The sequence below is a fragment of the Lethenteron reissneri genome, chromosome 30 (genome assembly GCF_015708825.2).
Source record: "Lethenteron reissneri isolate LAM-NWPU_2019-01 chromosome 30, ASM1570882v1, whole genome shotgun sequence".
NCBI lineage: Eukaryota > Metazoa > Chordata > Hyperoartia > Petromyzontiformes > Petromyzontidae > Lethenteron > Lethenteron reissneri.
Genome location: NC_083808.1, coordinates 7,203,863 through 7,226,118, shown reverse-complemented (window position 1 = coordinate 7,226,118; position 22,256 = coordinate 7,203,863). Strand labels below are relative to the sequence as shown.

The window sequence follows — 22,256 nt, the reverse complement described above, 5'->3', positions numbered from 1 at the left end:
ACACATTGCCCAGGTACGTTGCCTGAGTGGCATTCCTACCATCAGCAGCCAGAGCTTCAAAACATAAAATTCAGAACAACGTCTACATCCCACTGGTTATTCTCTCCAAGTTGGAGTGATTTGCCGCTCAAATGATCATTGACGCGGTGCTCATCGCTTATTTATAGCCCTGAGACAGTTCTGGATTTCGACATTCATATGGCGGGGCCGTGTATGACCATAGGACAACGAACTGTTGATTTTCCCACAAAGTGGTACAACATGTGTTGAACCCAGTGGGATGATGGGCCGAGTCAATGTCTCAACCAGCATTGTAAGTCGCAACCTTACGATGAGCGAGCCGTTGGCTCTTACCCCCTTAGCTACCTGCTCGGATTCTGCCTCTGACCTCCGATTAGCACGGTTGGCTTACGTACGGTGCGAAAGAAACCCAACATACGATCTTAACGTTTGTGCAGTGGCGTGTTTCTTTAATCCTTTATATTAAGTTGGCTTGCTTGCTTGCGTGCTTGCTTGCTTACGACCGTGCAAACCTTTCGGTCGTTTTTAAACCCACTTCCCGTGATCCAATCGAACTGACATTTTGCACACAGACTCGTTGTGCGAGACAATTAATGTTCGTGAAATTTTTTTCCCAAAATTTTACACTGTTTAGGGAAAACAAGTTAAATACTTAATTACCAATTGTTTAATACTGCAGACAATCATCTGACCCATAGGTGGCAGCCATCTCAATCCAGAGGACGAGAGGACTCTAGCCGCCACACATATAAAGGATTTAGAGTGAAAAACTTTGTTTTTACGGGTTAATTTTTTTATAGAGACTCAGTCTCTGACCTAAACGCTCACTTCATTATATAACTATTAAAGTATGTTTCGGATAAAGAAATTACGCGTGAGCACATACTAATTCATATACATTTGCAACCCGTTCTCGTGGACAATGTTATCGTAAAAAGAGTACCGCACTATGCTACTTTATCCATTTACGTGTAACGCGCGAACAGAGTGACTACTTATATTTCATTATACAAAGCCATGACAGGCTCTTGTTTATAATTACACGGGGCACCTCTGCACGGAGTATAAATCATTAGAACTGGTTGTGCCAGTTCTCGAGCCAGCGTTCGGGAAAGCTGGTCTCGTGATGTGATATTTCGTGCGAGAGGTAATTCACCCCAGCGCATTGCTAAAGGCATTTTGTAAGTTTGCCCGTGATAATCTGCCACTGTCCGTGATAGTTTATATTTGGAACTATACGGCGTAGGATTTTGCACAACATAAAAAAATGATACGTCTGCAATTGTTACACGCTGTGGCTCATTAAGCCAGAAAGGAACTGTCAACCACAAGAGGTGCACTCACAATTTACATGCCGATGTCGTTTGTTTTACAACGCGTGAACATCATTGTCTTTTCGCAGAATCATTTTTTTGACTGTCGCATTAACTAAAATTGTCCCAACATTACGTTGCCTTCCGGTAAGACAAGAGGTCTTGATTGACCTCGCCGTCATGAGGCGTGAACACTCCCAACACATTCGCCTTTAAGTAGAAAACAAATCATACAACATGCAACGTTTTGGGCAATGGGCCTTCATTAAGTCACATGGCCTCTTTCGGTTCTGCGACGTAGGACCATTCCCCGAAACGTTGCGTGTTTTTGTACTCTTTCTATTTTGAAGGCCACAGTGTTATTGACGAAAGTGTCGATTTGTTTTGTTAGTTGTGATTGTGCACAGCAACTTCCAACGCAGCAGCAGCACCGTCAACACGTAATCTATTTAAATGTAAAACACGTACCAAAGTTATTCCAGGTCATTTGGTGCCACAACAACCTGATGCAGACTGTAATCACTTACGAGGAACAAGATACATATCTGTGCCCTACCTTTTACAGACGAATTCGGACCTTATTGGTCATCCTCGTGCCCTTATAAATCTCAACGTACCATCCGACAAAGTCCTATCACAAGGGAGAGACGCAAACAAATAGACAAAAACGTGTTTTTTTCCTTATAGATTTGAAGTTTTCGTGACTGCAAGGATCAAACCAAAGAGTATAAAAAAACATGTGTTTCCCGTATTGAAACGACTGTACGCCGTATGGACCTGAAAACTCAATTTCCCTGTACAAGAATACGGGTAAAGCGTGTGGGTTGCCAGGTATGTAGATACAACATGGGCTGTATAATAATGGGGCTTCATACTCGCGTGGAGACGCACAGAGAATGCAGGCTGCACTGAGAAAGTACGCAGTATTATATTTTTTCGAGAATGGCCTCCTTTCTTTGCTGGATGATAAAAACTGTTGTCAAATTTATTTAGCCCTTTGAATAGCCACCCCGACCTTCAACTGGTGTGGAGGAATGTGTTAAATCGCACGCGATTGAAAAATAACAAGATTACGTCAGACACGAAATGTTCTTTCACACACTGTACATTTCCCCCACTCAATAACACATTTTGCATTATTTGTGTGTAATTAAACACTATATTTGTAAAGTGCTGTGTGGCATGAATTCATATGACATCCTTCTATACACGCATGTTTAACTAGCAACCCATACAAAACTCCCTTTGGGGTAAATTTTGAAAATTAATTAGTAGATAACTTCTGCATGGTAATTTCCCTAGGGGTGCATATCATAGCATGGTCATTCAGGGTTAGGTGCATTTGTATAAAATAAAATAATGCTTTGCAACCAATTAATATTTCAGTTTGTGTGTGTATTTTAAGTAAACACACGTATAATATATATATTTTTTTCAGAGTGACAAATTATATTCAACGGAGTATGATTTGTAAAATATTATATACCAAATATTTTGTAAACCCTAAATACATTACTTACTTCTGTACATCAAATTTTGTACAAACGGTTAGTTTTATTTGTGGGATAATATTCCAATGACCTGAGATGAAATTATTTTTTTAAGTAATATATTTGCTCCGACTACAATAACGAGCTTTCCAAACCAGTTTTATTCCAAAACGAATGACCTTCCACTGAACAGGTCTTTACAGTTGTGCTGCACATCTCCGCAAACGTGTCTTAGCCCGCATTATTCGACATTGTATGACATTTCGCTCCACATGCTGATAGCTTGCTCAAGAACTGATTTTATATTTACATTATTTTGTATGATTTTTTTTATAATTTTTATTCACTTAATTTTAATAACATTTTGTATTATTTTATTGTTCTATCTACGTGACTTTACCGAAAGACCCAAAGAATATGAATAGGAGCGCTCCTCTTATATGCAATTATGTCTGGGGGGGGGGGGGGGTGTTAGTTGGTCTTATAGTCTGTGACGACCCACAAAAATAATTCCACCTGTCCTTGAAAATGATTGAGATGGGATGTTAATGCAAGTCGCTTATCGTGTCTAAATCGCTCAGAGACACCACGGCGTGAAGGGCGCGATATCAAAAACGAATAATTATCATTATTACTCACGGATTGTAGAGGCAATTTATTGCGCAACTTATTCTTTCTGTGAATACTCAACGTAGATAATAGGAATGTGCACAGATGAGCACTGGCCCATGCATAACAAGAAGAGTGGATTCTAGCCTTGTACGTTGACCTTCTTTTGCACCGTACGTAGCCAACCGTGCTAATCGGGGGTGCGGATAAGAGAAGTTTAGCCTTGTGGAAGTTTACTGCAACAATATTTATTGTTGTAAAAACTTACGTCATAATGTACAGCCCTTTGTGAATCCACTGCTGGATAAAGGGCTCACCTTTCAGTCATGGGTTTGTTTGGCCATACTTTTACACATTGGTCAGTACGAGTTGTTGAAGAATATAAATATATAATGTATTCTATTAGGAAGCATGGTGTTATATATAAATATATACTTTTTTGTTTCACCCCCACAGCACACGTTATAAATTGTACAAGTACTATATTCTACTCATAGTTTAATTTTGTATGTTGGCAGTGCATGCAATGTGGCTTCCAATGCGTGGCTTTCCATGTGTTGCGAAATTCATGGGCGTGAATGGAACGCATTGCCTGCTTAAAATTGTGTGGCGTTCATGCCTGACACAGGCAAATAAGCAATCTCTTCGGCTGTCCAAGTGGTAGCACATATGCATGCAAAAGTGGAAAGTTTCCAAGATTCCAAACAACAATAAGAAAAAAACTGCTGCAAATGAACAGCGATGCTTCTGGATGTAGACAATCGGTTGCATTGCAGCACTGAAACTATAAACTGACTGTTTTAATTTGTCTTCTTGGTTCTTTCGGTAAAGTCACGTAGAAGGAAAATAATAAAAGAATAAAAATAAAACATAATAAAATCATTCTCACAACGCAAGCAGCCGTCGAAGACGCAAGCAGCCGTCTTCGACGGCTGCTTGCGTTGTGGCCGAAACGTCGTGAGAATTATTTTATTATGTTTTATTTTTATTATTTTATTATTTTCCTTCTACGTGACTTTACCGAAAGAACCAAGAAGATGAATCCCAGCAGTCACGAAAGCTTTAAATCGAAATATGTTTTAATTTGGTTCTCGTCAAAGAACTTTGATTTCCTGACACTTTTTGTACTGCTTATGAGGTCTGTAAAATATTTAAAACAAACCCGTTTAAAAGCGTCTTTAAAGCAAAGTTGAGAACTTCCTACACCTCTCACAAAGCCAAAGACCCGAGAGGTTCGTTAATGAAGAGCACCACAAGAAGAGCCTATATTGTACTCCCCATACTTCCTCTTCTGAAATGTAGATAAAGCAATGGCTTTTCCAGGCTGTGGCACATTAAATTTCGATTTAAAGCTTTCGTGACTGCAGGGATTCATCTTCTTGGTTCTTTCGGTAAAGTCAAGTAGAATGGAAATAAAAAAAGAAAAAAGAATATAATATATTTTTTTTATTATGTTAAATTTTTTTTATTTTATTATTTCCATTCTACCCGTGGCACATTGTTTATCCCACCATACTATGAACCTTGTTCGTCTGGGTGCGATTCACAGCCGTGGCTAACATCAGCGGTGAGCGAATATATCCGAGTTGCTCATGGGCACCTCACACACCAACCCACTCTGACGAGCGTGGCGAAGTACAGTCGGCCACAGGAACCCCCCCCCCCCCCCCCCGTGAGTGACAAGACACGGGGACGCTTTGAATCCAGCGGTGAACTGGCAGAAGCTTGTAGGTTATTCATTGTGCATCATTTCTATTTTTGGACAGGGATCATGTCAGCGGCGAGCGATATCTTAACCAGTCCGAGCCTCTTTACCTCTGCGTCCCCACTTCACTAATCAGCACTGGCCAACCGGCTGAAAAGTCGTGCTCCCTCGTTATTCGCGAGGGATACGTTCTGGAGATGCTCGTGAATAGAACATTTCGCGGATAATTATATTGACCTACGAAAAACTGTTTTTTGTTGTTGTTATGAATTACCCGAAATGAATACGTAAACAAGCTATTAAATACGTGAAAATGATCTGATCACTGTATCTCATCACTTTCTCGCGTCACTTCATCTCATCACTTTCTCTCTGTCTATCAATGCAGTCGTGTAGAGTTCCCGGTGCGATTCGCGGATAGCCAAAATTGCGGATAGCAAATTCGTGAATAACGAGAGAATACTGACGAGTAATACAAGCCCCTCCCCCCCCATCAATGAGAAGGCATAGGGATGCCTTCATCCAGCATTGGAGTGACTCAGGGAATATCGATTATTTCATCTCTGTAAGTGATTGCTTTCTTTGTGTGAGTGATTGCTTTGCATCATTTGCCCTTGTTGTCTGTGCGTAGCTCCGGACTATGAAGTACTGCAAAAGCGTGCTCGCCAGAGGACCATGAGTGACCCCGACTACCCCGATGAATGCCCAGACCTCATCAAACCCAAAAAGCTGATGAGCCCCCTCCACACCTCGCCCAGCTACAAGGAGCTCACGAGGGAACTCATCATGAACCAAAAACAGTAAGTTACAGTCAACAAACACACAAGGAGTCTCCTCAAGTTGTGTCCTGAAAGAGGCAGGAATGCGCCGCTCTGTAATTCTGAGTATCGATGCACTTGCGTGGTGTAACCTGATCCATCTATCTCGCGTCGTCTTCATAACCGAGGGTTTATACCCGTGACAGATGCTTTCCATCTCTCTTGAACGTCATAATCTCTCGTCAAACTGCTCACATTGCGCGTACAACTGGTGTGTTTTCTTACTCTTAGTTCTTTCGGTAAAGTCACGTTGGTCAAAAAATGAAATTAAAATTAATAAAAATAAAATAAAAATCACGACTTTTCGGAGGCAACACAAGTCTTCGTCATCAGGTGGGACCGTCACAGCCAGATTTGCTGCATCAAGTGAGTTCATACTCTTACGGAATCATCTTTGTCACATCCCTTGCTGTACCCTCATCGGTTAGCGTCCTGCATCAGGCAGGGTACCCGCACAACGAGTCAGAACTGTGCTGCTTTAACGGCATGCCTTTTGGGTGCAGATCGTGTTCCCGGCGTCATGTTTGCGTCATGATCGTTCGGAAAGCCGGGTTTCCGACACGCTTTACTCGACCCAACCCAGGACTCTATGTTGGGATATATCCTAGATTTGAAGCTTTCGTGACTGCAAGGATTCATATTCTTAGGTTTTTTCGGTAAAGTCACGTAGGTAAAAAATTAAAATTAATAAAAGTAAAATAAAATAAAACTCACGACGTTTCGGAGGCAACAGAAGCTTCCGTCTTCAGGTGGAATCTTGTGTTGCCTCCGAAACGTCGTGATTTTTATTTTATTTTACTTTTATTAATTTTAATTTTTTACCTACGTGACTTTACCGAAAAAACCTAAGAATATGGGATATATCCTGCTTATGCCACCATCCTTGTCATCAAACTCCTCAGCCGTTCTTGCTCGTAGGTGCTCTCTCTATGCACATCTGTATCCTTAATAGTAACATGGTTAATTAGAATGCAGTTGGATTGAATTCTTGCTTTCCATCGTTATGATTGTATATTGAACGTAATATATCACTACATAATATATGAACTTACCGAAGCAATGCAACTTTTGGGGATAAAGCAGTAAAATAAATAATAATGGCTTGATAATTAAACAGCAAACCAAACTGAAAATCAAAACATGAACAGAGAGAGAAGAGGCACCCTTGTTAACGAGGTATTCGAAAAATACCAGGACCTGAAAAACTGGTCCTTGGAAGAATGCTGCGCAGTTTGAACATGCTCAGTCGAATGAAAGTTGTTTTAAAGTTTAAAGGTTACACTTTACAAGCTTTAACACGAGTAGACAAAGGCGAGCTTGGCTACGTTAACCATTTTGAGCAACAAATAATTAACCGTGGATGTTTTTTTTTATATTTTAAAGACGGGTTCCTATCGATTTCAGAATGACTTTCTTTATTGAGCATAACACAGGCGTCCTCTTACGTTGTTTCCGAAGCGCGGGCATTTAGACGTTCGAGATTGCACAGCCACATCCTGCGATCAGAATAATGCAGAAAGGGGAGGAGTATCATGTTTCACAAATCTTAAGGTAAAAGCAATTATAGTGTGGAGATGGAGCTCTGCTATGGACGCGAGTGTAGAGAGATAGACCAATAGCTGACAGCGTAAGACTGTTGAGACCATTGTTTTTATATTGTCTGCATCGTATGGAATACAGCACTCAGCGTTGGCAGTTGTGCAGGCTGGTCCAGATGTCTTGTGACCCCTTATCATTTATTCTAGATTTGAAGCTTTCGTGACTGCAATGATTCATATTCTTAGATTTTTTTTCGGTAAAGTCACGTAGGTAAGAAATTTAAATTAATAAAAGTAAAATCAAATAAAAATCAAATAAAAAATCACGACATTTCAGAGGCAACACAAGCTATCATTTGTACATTAATTTCCCTGTCTAATAAACCTGATTTTAAATCAACCTTACCGAAAAAAGTAAAAGTTTTAGAGAATTAAATGGGGGTCACAAGACATCTGCACCAACCTGTACACACACTGAATGAGCTTTATTCATTTCCTGCTGTAGGGATATTAAAAAAAACCAAACCTCCTTAATCTCCTTTTTCATCTTTTCATCGTAAGGACAATTGAATAGTGTTCCAACAGGCTTAGCTGACATCAAAACTGCCACACCTGCAAGAAAAAAGTCACTCTGTGTATTGTGCAAATGTGGCCTCACACACACATTGGCCATGCCAAAGCAGGGCCAGAGCCTCACATTGGAAGCTATGGGTTGTCTCACTCGGGATTGGTGGTTATTGGTGACATCACGAAGGCACAGGTGCCCATTACTTGCTGCCAACAATCGCTGTTGGCAAGCTATATGTTAATACTTGCACACCCTATTTATCATATGTTTGATTATATAAACTACTGTACAGTGGTTATATTAAATCTATGCGACTGCTGGTAACTCTTGGCCAATGACTGTTCATATAACACCTCCGATTAGCACGGCTGGCTATGTGCGGTGCGAAAGAAGTTCAGCACACGTACGTACATAGTTACAGCTTCCATCGCAGTCGGCATTTATATCACATTTGTGCAGCAGGTAAATCACATCTCCAAGTATATCACGATTTTTTAAAATCCTTTATATTAAGTTCACTTGCTTGCTTGCTTGCGCGCTTACGACCGTGCAAATCTTTCGGTCGTTTTTTAACCCACTTCCCGTGATCCAATCGAGCTGACATTTTGCACACAGACTCGTTGTGCGTGACAATTTATTTTCGTGAAAAACTTTTTCCAAAAAATTTTCCACTTTTTAGGAATTTTTTTTTCATATTTAATTTAAAATACCAATGTGATAAAAATGAAACTCTTACTCAAGAAAAACAGAAATGAATAATAAAATAAAACCGATGCCACGCATATAAAGGATTTATAGTGAAAAACTTTGTTTTTACGGGTTAATTTTTTCTCCCTCAAAAAAAATCTGTGGATGTCTCTTTTTTAATCGTCTACATCTCAAGTTCATATAACCGAGATCAATTGAAGAGATGTGACAACTCTTACTCGTGCTGTCTGTTGCTCGCCACGTTTGACATTTTGGGACTTTCGGGCTGTGCTCGCACAACTTCGATAAAAAAAAAACCCATAAATAATCCACACAACACCCACACAGCGGCCGCGCCTCTGATGCTAGGAGACGCACAGAGGAGGGCTTGTTTTTAAACTCCTTTATTTAATTTAAGAGACCCATTTTCTTGCGCATGTGGTTAGCGAACACCACACGAGTCGATTATATATTTGTGTGTTGCCTGCCGCTGTTACTTGAGTGGTGCGTGACTTGAATATTGTTGTTTTCCTTGAAAGTCTTCTTGTTTTTTTCGGTAAAGTCACGTAGAAGGGAAGTAATAAAAAAAAGTATAATATTATTTTATTATGTTTTATTATTTTTTATTATTTTATTACTTCTCTTCTACGTGACTTTACCGAAAGAACCAAGAAGATGAATCCCTGCAGTCACGAAAGCTTTAAATCGAAAAAATTCCTTGAACGTGTTTGATCTTCAGTGTTTCCAACGTTATGATTTATTTGCCGTAATTTCCTTTTCTTTTTACCAAGGTCCTCCACGGGTCATTCATACAAAACAGCTTAAGGCTGAACGTTTCTTACCCTCGTCAACAAATAGATTCAACCAAACAATGTATTTTAAGGGGAGTCATGCAACAGCATTTGCCTATGCGGGCACCAACTCAACACAGCAGTTCTCTACCCATGAGGGTATGAGGGGGCACATGCTCAAGGACAGCCATCTACAACATTGTTTTTTGTCTTTCCAAAGCGATATTTTGTTAAATATTAAAATGCACCGCACGCTCCAAGGGCACCACCGGAGAAAATACGCAAGCAAACGCAAAAAACATACGTTCAGACAAACTGCGTCGTGAGCGTAAGCGTTAGATAAGAAGGGAGATGGAGAGTACATGGTTGGGTGCTGTTCGGGTGGTAAGAGGGAGGGGGGGGGGGGGAGAGGTCCATTGTCAGAATTGTCGAATAGTGAACGGTCTGAAACAAATAATGGAGCATACATTTTGTACAGCCTTAGGATATACGCGGGCCCTCGTTGCGCTGTGTAGATACATTTTGAGTCAACTACATTTTGATGATCTTAGGTTTTTTCGGTAAAGTCACGTAGGTAAAAAATTAAATTACTTAAAGTAATAATAGAAATAAAGTAAAATAATAAATCACGACGTTTCGGAGGCAACACAAGTCTCCGTCATCAGGTGGGACCGTCACAGCTAAAATTACTGCATCAAGTGAGGCAAAATTCCAAGAGACCAGCCCTCATTTCTATTATTACTTTTAGAAATTTTATTTTTTTACCTACGTGACTTTACCGAAAAAACAACCTAAGAGTATGAATCCTTGCAGTCACGAAAGCTTCAAATCTAGAATTACATTTTGATGTTCACCACGGATGATCCCGTTGGGCCAGTCGCCTGCCTGTTTTGAAGCAGAGATTCCGTAGAACCGGAGCACAGCAGCAGCAACAACAAAAACATTAAAATTGTGGAGAACTAGTACAGGGTCCTTAAGGCATATTTAACAACTGACAAACGAGGTATTTGGCGGTCATAGGCGAAATACATCTTCTTGGTTCTTTCGGTAAAGTCACGTAGAAGGGAAATAATAAAAGAATAAAAATAAAACATAATAAAATAATTCTCACGACGTTTCGGCCACAACGCAAGCAGCCGTCCTCAAGCTATAAAGCGAAATACATGCGAGTCAAAAGCAGTGGCAGTGTAATATGAAAGGCGAGGTACAGGTGCATGTAGGCTCTATATTTTAGTCTGAACAGTGACGTTCTATCTCACTGCCGCACGCACACGGACTAATCCCACCTCCACAGTGTTCATCCACTCGGCATTTTCTCCCTCAATTACCATTCCATTGCCTATCAGCGTTTCTAGCGTCGTGTCCTACATTAAGCCCACTCAATTTTGTCCACGCTCATTACCGGTCTCTAATTTTCTAGAACCATGAACCTCTTTATTTGTCTCTTGGTGCATGAACACGCCACTTTGTTATTGAAGATTATATCTATTGCCATGGCGAAGAAAAATGGGTAAAAACTGAAAATATTTAGTAACGTAGAATGTGAACATGTTCTCTGTCATATAACTACTTTTTGTGTTTAGTTTGTTGTCCTTCCCCCGCACCTCCAATTTGCACGGTTGCCTATGCACGGTGCGAAATAAGTTAAATATGCATAAACAGTCGTTCCCCCCTTTGTGGTTACGGCATTGGATAACATGGTGTAGTACGTGTGACACTAAAAAGAACCCCTTTTTTTAATGTAAAATATAATTCTGTATTAAAAATATTGCCACGTTCCCTTGAAATCTAGTGAACAACCCAGCCCACCAAATATATAGAGTGGTCCAGATGTCTTATGACCCCAAATTAATTGACCCAGAATTTTTTTTCCTTTGCGTATTCATTTATGTTTTAAATAAACCTTACGTTAAAAAAAAAAACATTTCATTTTAGAGAATTAAATGAGGGCCACAAGACATCAGGACCACCCTGTACATTCTAGATTTGAAGCTTTCGTGACTGCAAGGATTCATATTCTTAGGTTTTTTCGGTAAAGTAACGTAGGTAAAAAATTAAAATTAATAAAAGTAAAATAAAAATAAAATAAAAATCACGACGTTTCAGAGGCAACACAGACGGAAGCTTTTGTTGCCTCCGAAACGTCGTGATTTTTATTTTATTTTTATTTTACTTTTATTAATTTAAAATTTTCACCTTGTACATCTCTCACCAGCTCACGATTGTGGGAAGGCATCGGGGACACAGCCACGGCAGGAGGGAGTTGTGGGTGTCCAACAATCCCAACGTTGTTTAGAAATTTCTATGAGATACCTGCACCATTTTAGACAATTATCATGGCGTTTGTTCGAGTCTGCTGCATTGTTATTCACGTAACACGGTGACATACATAATGCAAATTATGTTGATGATGGAAGCTTTAAATTAACAGTAGTACAAAGACGGTCAGCTCACTACCGAGTCATTAGCCAATCGCTGTGTGGATTCAGTAGAATTACAGTGAAGTAGCACTCCTATCCACGACAAAGTTGGGGTGGCACGTGGATCATATCTGTAATATAACCGTTAACCTGGTAAGAGTAGTTGCACAGGTGTTGTTCAGACTTCAAAGTGGGAAATAATGTAGTCAGGGTTGACACAGGAAACTAACACCACACATGGTAACGGATCTGTTTATAACAATGTTGTGCGTGTGTGCTTTAAACAAAGGAGAAGTTTGTCTTCTCCATAATGTGATGTGGACAATGCTATTTTTCCCACAGTGGTGAAAATTAGTGCATTAATTATATTGGCCAATTTACGTTTAATTTGATGACTCATCCATTTCACATTGGCATTACGTTCATCAACCATCCAGTTGCAATGCATATTGGCCATTTTAGTACAATCATGAAATAATCGTCAATACACTTTTAATGGCGGAAAAATATATGCAATCTAATTAAGTTCATATTTATAGCTAAAATTTTCTGGCAGAAATAATGAGCAAGGATAATTTTTTGTTCATTAAAAAAGTTTTATAATGAGGAATGCATAGAACTGAACTGAAAACATCACATTTTCCCAGTCGTTAAGTACCATGAAAGCACAATTTATAATTAGCTTGGGAACAATATAAGCACGTGCATTGTAATACGAGTAGTGTACAAGAGAAGCCAAAAACCTCTTATTATGGAGGAGAACTTCTGTTGTTTATGGTGATGTGGGAGACCAGTATCACGGATACTATTATCCTCTGGGTTCTCTGTGATGTTACTCCACTTATCACCAGGAAAAATGGACAATCCGTGGATAATAGGATGGCTTTGCCACATGACTCTTATGAACAAATTCTGATAAGAGGAATCCTTCCAGCAAAGCAGTATGGGAAAAACTATGGGTAATTGTGGCTAAAATAATAAATAGGGTCACACGCATGTATTTTCGCAGACCATGGATAATAGGAGCTGTGAGTAATAGGGTTGGGAATAGGGGGAGTTGACCTGTATATTATTGCCTGGCGTGCAGAGGGGTGCTCCTGCGCACCAAGCCCGAGCTGCAGAAGGTGATGGAGCAGAGACGGAGGGACCAACACTTCCATCAACGCAACCTCGATGCCCAGAGGCCCAAGTCCATGTTCGACGTGGAGCTGCTCAAGAGATACGAGAAGATCGAGCAGGTTTGTGTTTGTTCATCCAAAACTAGTAAAAAGATTTACAATAAAACTACACAGTCATGGTCAAACAGCCCTCAACACAGTAGGTATGCGACGTTGGGCCAAAGTTAACGTTGGCTCAATATCCCATGTTTACTGGGCCACTGCATGTATGGCGTGGGGAGGCCCTACTCTAGCAGCGGATTGACACGAGGGATTTAACGATTCACCACTCTGGCAATTCGATAAATTATTCAAAGTCAGGGTTGCGATTCAACTCGTACTTTCATATATATACTGTACTATCCATAGTAGCACCTCTTGTGACTGTAGGGATCAATTTAACCCGTGACATAAAAAAAACTAAAGTATTTACTTTTTATTTTACCACGTAAGGCCCACTGAGCTGTCTAGCTCTTTTTCACAAGCGACCTGGCCACAATTGATAGCTCAACGAAGTGGCTTATCGCGTGTAAATTTATAGCGGGCAAATGACTCTAAACGCACGCCGATTCTAAATGTGGAGGGGTAAAACCGGAGGTGCCCGGAGGAAAGATCCACTCATCCATGCGGCCACGGGGAGAACATGCAAAATAGGTGGCTGGGTAGTTTAGACGAACGCTGCTGCCAATCTTCTTGGTTCTTTCGGTAAAGTGACGTAGAAGGGAAGTAATAAAATAATAATAATAAAATATAATAAAATAATTCTCACGACGTTTCGGCCACAACGCAAGCAGTCGTTCTCAGGTGAAGACCAGGTCTGTCGGAGCCGAAACGTCGTGAGAATTACTTTATTATGTTTTATTTTCATTATTTTATTACTTCCCTTCTACGTGACTTTACCGAAAGAACCAAGAAGATGAATCCCTGCAGTCACGAAAGCTGCTGCCAATGTTTAAGGCTTCCCCACGTCTTGCAGGCCATGAGCGATAAATGAACGTATATCACAGCTGTGGTCAGTGTGGGTTGATGAAAGTTTGTGGAGTGCAGAATTAGAATGGGAATTGCTGCAGTGCCCTCTGATGCCCGCGACGCCTGTAACGCCTGCCTCTTGTGGGCGATGTTCACCCACCCGAGCGCTATCCAGGCTGCTCAGCTTTTAAGGTCTGACAAGGTCGGGTGCATTGCGGGTGCTTTGGCCATAGGCCCGTTAAGCTCAGAAAAGTCACAACGTTTGGATCTTGCACTTAAACGCGGTCAAGTCGCCTTCTAGAGACATCACCAAAATACCGCTCGTTTATTTAGTGGGTGTGTAAAATAGAGCTGTGAAGTAACTTGTGGGTCATTCCACAACATACTATGTGATTTGCTGTCATTAGTGACCATATAATATAAAAAACATGTTTTGGTTTGTGTTTATATGCAAATAGAACGACATGTAATGTGTAATGCCATCATGTACTTTTAATTATATACTCGTAATGATCTCAGTAAAACCACAATCTGAATAAAGTTTGTATTCAAATTATATTGGTATTGCTGGATAAATTATAGCTGTATTGTAGCAAGAAGTATATGTTCCAGTGGGTAGTTTATTTGGAAATGAGGTGTGAAAACAGTAAATGTTTGATGAGACAAAAAATTAATTGGTGGCTTTGGGGGGGATGTGTAATCATACTTTTTATTTAATTTTAACTTAAAAATTCCACTGATGTGGAATGTTAGAGGACGAGTTAATTATTCAACACAGGAAACATCCTTTCTGAACCCTACATCTGTAAATATAGCGATGAATACTCTAAAGTGTGTATGTGATTGTTACGAACGTGCAGCACATGTGACATTATAAACTGCAAGTGTCTAATCAGAGCTGCTCACGTGTTTATGCAATAGCACATTTTCCAGAAAATGACAAAGTTTGGTACTTTTCCCTTTGAAACTTATCACTTCATGCAGGGCTTATAGAGAGAAGGGTATTAAACTCCCCCGTGACTTTAGAGCTCAGCTTTCTTTGAAAATGGCCAGAGAATTGAGGTGACACTTTTAAATGACACTGTAGTTCTGTATGGGATGTCCTCTGGGAAGCAGCGGTCTTGGCAAGCATCACTTCAATATCCAAGCTTTGTCAAATTGGGTCATTTATTCCAGTTTCCTTCATTCGATGATCTGAGCAGTGCCGTCTTTGAAAATTAAGGCCGCTGTGTTAACATTAACAACACAGAATGCACAGACGACATTTCCTAAGACTAAAACAGGTGATATATATATATATATAACCTGTATGTTGCCACTTGGTCCCTGCATAACCATTTCCTTCCTGCTTGCCTGTGTGAAACTCGTACTAATGTAAGCATTGAACTCCAATATATATTTCTAGATTTGAAGCGTTCGTGACTGCAAGGATTTATATTCTTAGGTTTTTTCGGTAAAGTCACGTAGGTAAAACATTAAAATTAATCAAAGTAAAATAAAATAAAAATCACGACGTTTCGGAGACAACACAAGCTTCCGTCTTCAGGTGGAACCGTCACAGCCACGACAGCTGTATCAAGTAAATGAGAGATTACAAGAACTACCACTCCGTATATATAATGGTTGGAGAGGGGAAGGGCCAAGTAAGGCACACTTTTTATTAATATGGTAAGGTGAGGCTTAAGACTAAGAATAGACTGCATAACAAAAGGCTGAGCCTTTGTTATGGAGAGGTACGGTTTGTGACTAAGCCTGGCCTACATAACAATAGTGTGAAAAAAGAAAACAACTAAACATGGTAAAACAAGCCTGGTTAACTCAGAAACATAAATTAAGTAATAATTTCTGCTTATTCTTAGTTTTTTTCGGTAAAGTCACGTAGGTAAATTTTTTTAATTTAAATTAATAAAAGTAAAATAAAAATCACGACGTTTCGGCGGCAACACAAGCTTCCGTCTTCAGGTGGAACAGTCACAGCACGACTGCTGCATTAAGTAAAGACGGAAGCTTGTGTTGCCTCCGAAACATCGTGATTTTTATTTTATTTTTATTTTAATTTTTTACCTACGTGACTTTACCGAAAAAAACCTAAGAATATGAATCCTTGCAGTCACGAAAGCTTCAAATCTAGAATTTCTGCTTACTCCTGTTCGCTACCTGTGGAGCATAAGGCTGCAACAAGCCCACATCATTGCCGGGACGGTCTTTAGCAGCTTTCTCTGCTTCACCCCAAGACAGGCCCAAGGTCTATAGTTGGTTTTTAATGGTGCGTCTCCAGGTGGTTTTAGGCCTGCCCCGTGGTCTTTTCCCTCTTGGTGTCCATAACCAACAGTTTCCGCTCTGGACTCGGGTTCCATTCGCAGCACGTGTCCCAGCCACCTGAGTCTTCTCTCTGTTACGTCCCCGCGTTGTGCATCTTGAATTGGTCTTGATGTACAGGTCTCGGTTTGAAATCTTGTTTGGCCGGAAGATGCGACAGATTTTCCTCAGGCAGTTGTTGTGGAAGGTTGATGGGGAGTTCATGTCTATCTTGGTGGTTCTCCCAACTTTCACTATTGTACAGTAACACTGATTTTACATTGCTGTTATATATTCGTCTTTAAACTGTATTGCCAGACTTCTAGACGTTTCTCAGTTGGAAGAAGGTGTGTCCTTGCCTTGTTTAGCTTGGTCTTCTGAGGTGGAGTTTGCTTTGCTTATTACAGTGCCAGGGTATGTAAAATTTAAATCTGTTCCAGTGGTTTTACCTTGTTGTTGTTGTTGCTGTATTGATTTACATTTTTGGGTCTTTTCTACATTTATCTGCAAGCCTTGGTTGGTCAGCAAACTGACTCCACCCAGTTGTTTTCTCCTGTATATGGGTTTATTTAGAAGAGAGCAGAGCTGTCATCTGCGAAAATCAAGATCTTCAAGCACTGAGAAGGGGGGCCACTGGATTCTCCCTGGAAAGTCTTATGTGGTACATCTCGTAACCCAGTCAATGGCAACCTGGTAGAGAATTGGTAAATGGATGCATCCTTGGCGTACCCCTGATGCCACGGGCAACCAGTCCGAGGTAGTGTTGTTGACCAGGATGGTACATTCAAATTCTTGATAGAAGCTCTTGATCAGCTCAATGAGTTTTAGTGGGGTGCCATGTCTGTAGGATTTTCCAAAGACTGTCTCTGTGTATGCTATCAAACGCTTTCTTAAAATCGATTACATTGAGGTATAGTGGGGCTTTCCATTCCCGGCACTGTTCTATGATATTGCGTCGAGTGAATACGTGGTCCCGCAGCCTCTCTCTTAAATTTCGATTTAAAGCTTTCGTGACTGCAGGGATTCCTCTTCTTGGTTCTTTCGGTAAAGTCACGTAGAAGGGAAATAATAAAATAATAAAAATAAAACATAATTAAATAATTCTCACGACGTTTCGGTCACAACGCAAGCAGCCGTCCTCAGGTGAAGAACAGGTCTGCCGGAAAGACAGCGTCTGAATGAGTCTCTCTCTTTCTCTCTCTTTTCTAAAACCAGCTTACTCTTTCCGCAGGGTCTGGTCAAGGGCACTGTTCATCCTGTTGAACAGGATTTTGCAGAAGACTTTGCTAGGAAGCTAAACGAGACTAATTCTTTGCCAGTTATTGAAGTTTCCAAGCTGTCCCTTTTGGGGAAGTATCACGACTAGGCCTTTTGTACAGTCCTTGGGAATGGTGTTACTCTCCCATACCACCAAATAGATTGTTTATTATTCACACTCTACATCAAAACAGCTGAGAAAGTGAATTTGGTTTATATGTACGTATGTGGTCATCTTATGGAGAGCCCAACTCCTGCCATGCTGAGACGTGGCATTTCCACCACTGGCACTGGGTTGCCAAAGGAAATAGGTGCTACCCTCACTACTAATTTTAACAGGCAGACACTTGGACGTTTCACATTTCTGCATAGCAAACTGCATACAATCAAACCGGAAGTCATGTGCATGCAGTGTTTTTTTTTTCTGAATTGTATTTAATCGTTGGTTATATGACAATGCTGAATATCTTTTTGCAGACTGAAAAGGAAAGGGAGAAGGCGGTGGAGGACGTGGAGAACGGAAATGTGCCGGAGTTCGTGAAAGTCAAAGAACGGCTGAGACCAATGTCGATGGTGTTGACCACAGAGCAAATAATTTCGTTGGAAACGCCTGCAGAGCAACTGTGACCAGTCCCCCCCATGGGTGGAAAAAAAACCGATTTTTCCAGCGGCAGGCATTGGGTTTTTTCTTTAATACAATTAAATCCGATTTCGGGGATTTAAAACCTGGTTTAATGAATACGGAACTCTGATCCAAGGCTTAGGCTGCTTCCTCGTCGGTGCTGCTATCGTACTCGGGGGGGCCGTCGGGCACGGGGTAGTCGTAGAATGCGGCGGGCAGGTTGGTCTTGATGAACACGAGGAGCTTCTCCTCCACAATCGTGGGCGCCAGTGAGTTCCTTCGCTTGGAATGGATGAAGCCCATCGTTGAGATGTGCGGTTCTGCAATTAGAACCAATTAAACCGGATTTCTCCCAATCTCAGATGATCGGGTTTAATATAAAAAGACAATTAGACCCGATTGTAAAAAACCCGACTGTGCCACCCTTGGTCCCCCCAACGCCGCCTGCTGGATCACACAACATGAAAAAAGCAGCTGCAAAAATATTATTTAAAGCTGCTCGTCCGCCTTCCTTCAGAAGCGGAGTGCCCAACTGTTTGATCAGTTCCTGCAAACAGCGAAAGAAAGAAGCTCCTTTCCAGCAATATCGTTGACTTTCTGGTTTTTGAAGAATCGGATTTAGTTTTTTCTTGGTCGTTTCAAGTGAATGCTAACATTCTAAAGCATCCTGTGACTTAAGAACTGGAAACTGCACGTGGATTATAGCGGTTCGCAATGTTTAACCTTGCTTTTATGTTTTGGAAAAAATGCTATATGCAGTGTCTCCTAGCTTTTTTGGGGATTAAATGACGATTTTCTTTCAAAAGCATGGTATTTTTTTAAAACGAATACAGTCTTTTTAAAATGTAACATGGCATTTGCACCATGTACATTGGCGAATTCTAGATTGTGGGGATGTCAACATGAATCTGCCAAAAAGTAAATATGACAACGATAAAGATCCCCCATATAACTTTTAAAAGACTTGGGGCAAGTGCTGTTAGCGAGCACCTCCGAAGGCTGGCACAGTGCATGAGGGAGTGGGTGTTCACTCCACGCCCGGTCACATTTGTCTCTAACGTGGCGATATTTACACACTGCATCAGCTACTCATTTGAGGCTGGGTAGACCTAGAGGAGGCCCAGGAACGGTTAAGATAAATGTCACTGGTGTTGACCATGAATCGAACTCGGGTCGCCGGTTTCGTAGCGTAGCGCACTAACCGCTACACAACCGTTTCCCATGTTTGTATATACAATAATATATATATACCCATATAATAAACATGCAGTATTGAGATTTAGCTGGGGCGGCCTATCAGAAATAGTTTTGGTTTGCCATGTCCATAAAAATTAAACTTTATAATGAAATTGGCAATGTGATGGACGGTCGAATGAGCAAGTTCAAGTGCGGTAGACGGAGACAATTAGATTGCTTTGCTCTCGGGCGCGGGCTAATGTATTGCTTGTGGGTTGCCAGCTCTGATTAAAAAAATAAGAAGAGACAGTTTCGCCTCGGGTAGAACAGGGTTGGGCTGGAAATGACTTGGTGGGGCGGAGAATGATTTAGGGTTCGTTTCGGTGAGTCATTTGGAAAGATTATTCAATTGTAAGAGAGATTCAATTAAATAATGTACACAGGTGTTGCGGCTTGGTGATTTAGACACCCGTTTCACCAACAGAGAAGACTAATTGATTGATACAGCCCACGATTGCGGCGGCAGTGATTTGAGCAGATTTGCAAACACTGAACTTAGTTGATTTTTATTGACATCTGGCTGCTGTGACGATTCATGCAATCGGAATGAGGTGCGATCACTTTTCAGGTATAAACAGCTCCACATGCACACTACGATGGCACCGTTGTCGGTTTCCTTCTGATCGTTTTGACCAAGTCTGGTACTCAAATGATTGTTTATATCCCAGAATGTATTATAACTATAACCCTGTGTTTTATTTATCCGTAAAAGGAATGACCCAGAAGTGTCAAAACAAAATCCCATTAATGTTTATCCAGCAATGAGAGGATCATCCACGCAGAAGTACTGTAGTGGGAAATTCATGGCATTATCCATGCATACACGTTACCTAGAAGCGGTCTCCCAGAAGTGACGAATTCATCATATTACCTATACCGTTTTCAACACGTAAAGAGGAATACGCTGGAAATTGCTGAAAATATAGTCCACTGGCTCTGTTTATCTGTGGATAACCACACGAAGAAATAATCATTTACAGTCCTTTGTCAATCCCAGCTCTGGTGGGTTGGTTAAGGGGAAACGTGGCCCGGAACGGGTTCAAATATCGCTCGCCACTGATGTTATCTGTGGCTAGGAATGGAACGCAGGCAGCTAGGTTGAAAGCACAGTGCGCTAACCATTGTACTACTTCTCGACCGGTGTATATGAGGAGTTATTGGCCTGGATAGGCACGGATAATGGACTAGGCACGGATAATGGGCTCTGCCGATAGTGCCCCCACATTCTTAGAGATTGGTATTATTGAGCTTTTAGCAGGGATTTTGTTTTAAAGTGGACAATACTGGCCAGGAACCCACCTGGCCCGGCTTTCTAGAGCTCTGATAAAGCAAGTCGACCCTGCACACTGGGACAGTGCACGGGGTCCTTCCAGGGTTCAGCTAACGAGCTATGGATTCTTAAGTGGAATGGTTGCACTTTAATTGGGAAATGTGTGTTTCTCAGCTGTTTTTTGCAGTATTGCTCTCAACATTATTGTTATTTGTAAGTTTTAAGAATATTTTAATGGAACTCTCGCCTGTACTGGCCGTTGCTGACTTGCCAGCAGTGAAACTGTAAGTAAGAACAGGTGATTATATTATTTCTGACAAGTTTAAATGAAATGCTAATAACTCAAAACATAGATAGCCTTACATTTATCATTGACATTTGAAAATTTGCATTGTAATTTTCTATATGAACCAACTATAGTATATTGTACAGTGTATTATTGCATATTTACCCCATACTTCTGTATTTTGAACACTATTAGCAGTTTCATGTACCAAAGGTTTGTTTTACATGTACTGCCAACACATGTATGCAGTTTCTATTAAAACTTTGATCTCGGAGAAGAACAATCACACGTGTGTGTGTGTGTTTTAAAGGTATCAAAGATAAGTCATTTTCCTAGTAAATAAAAGGATGCTTTGTGTATGTGGGATAGTTGACTCTATGCTGGAGGGTGATGAGTGTTAAACATAACTGCACAGCAATGTTTAATGATGCCTTTAATGCAAACAAAACACAGCTAGGCAGAGAACCCGTCAGGCGTATAATGTTCCAACCATGACAGTCAAGTCTCTTGTTTAAACACACCTTGTTTTAAATGAATGCCCTCTTGCTTGATGTTTCCAAGCTAACACTTGGGCATTACGTCATTCTACGTTCCAGTGTCGAATGTCTTCAGACAAGTCGCTCATGCACCTTGACACATTTGCAATGACGATTTGACACACTTTTCTTGAGACGGTTTATTTATTGGACGAGACACATTCACTCAAAGGCGGAGACCCCACTGCAACAGCCCCGAGTCTCCCGCACATCTCCCCCTTATATACGGACCGAGGCCACGCCCTCATTCCTGAACCTTCTCCCTGACTCTGGATGCTCACTCCACCAGCAGACTCGACCATCTTCTTCCGTCACGTGACAACGCTCCTATTCATCATTCCGGTAGCCACCAGTCCCTTCGTACTGCAGGCTGACACCCCTGTCATTACCTCCTGTGGCCACTACTCTCTTCGCACTGCAGGCTGACACCCCTGTCATTACCTCCTGTAACCACTAGTCCCTTCGTACTGCAAGCTAACACCCCTGTCATTATCTCCCGTAACCACCAGTCCCTTCGTACTGCAGGCTGACACCCCTGTCATTACCTCCCGTGGCCACTAGTCCCTTCGCACTGAAGGCTGACACCCCTGTCATTACCTCCCGTGGCCACTAGTCCCTTCGCACTGCAGGCTGACACCCCTGTCATTACCTCCCGTGGCCACTAG

At 41.1% G+C, this 22,256-nt stretch overlaps 1 protein-coding gene across 1 annotated transcript in view; it reads left to right on the top strand.

Annotated features, from left to right (window-relative positions):
• The window catches only part of FAM107B (family with sequence similarity 107 member B), a 31,075-nt gene extending 9,572 nt beyond the window's left edge, over nucleotides 1-21,503 (top strand). Inside the window, exons 3-5 of the mRNA XM_061562960.1 lie at nucleotides 5,770-5,938; nucleotides 13,048-13,198; nucleotides 18,119-21,503. Coding sequence (XP_061418944.1) covers nucleotides 5,770-5,938; nucleotides 13,048-13,198; nucleotides 18,119-18,268 — 470 coding nt within the window. The 3' untranslated portion in view covers nucleotides 18,269-21,503. The remainder of the gene's footprint in view (nucleotides 1-5,769; nucleotides 5,939-13,047; nucleotides 13,199-18,118) is intronic.
• Nucleotides 21,504-22,256: the final 753 nt, after the last annotated feature.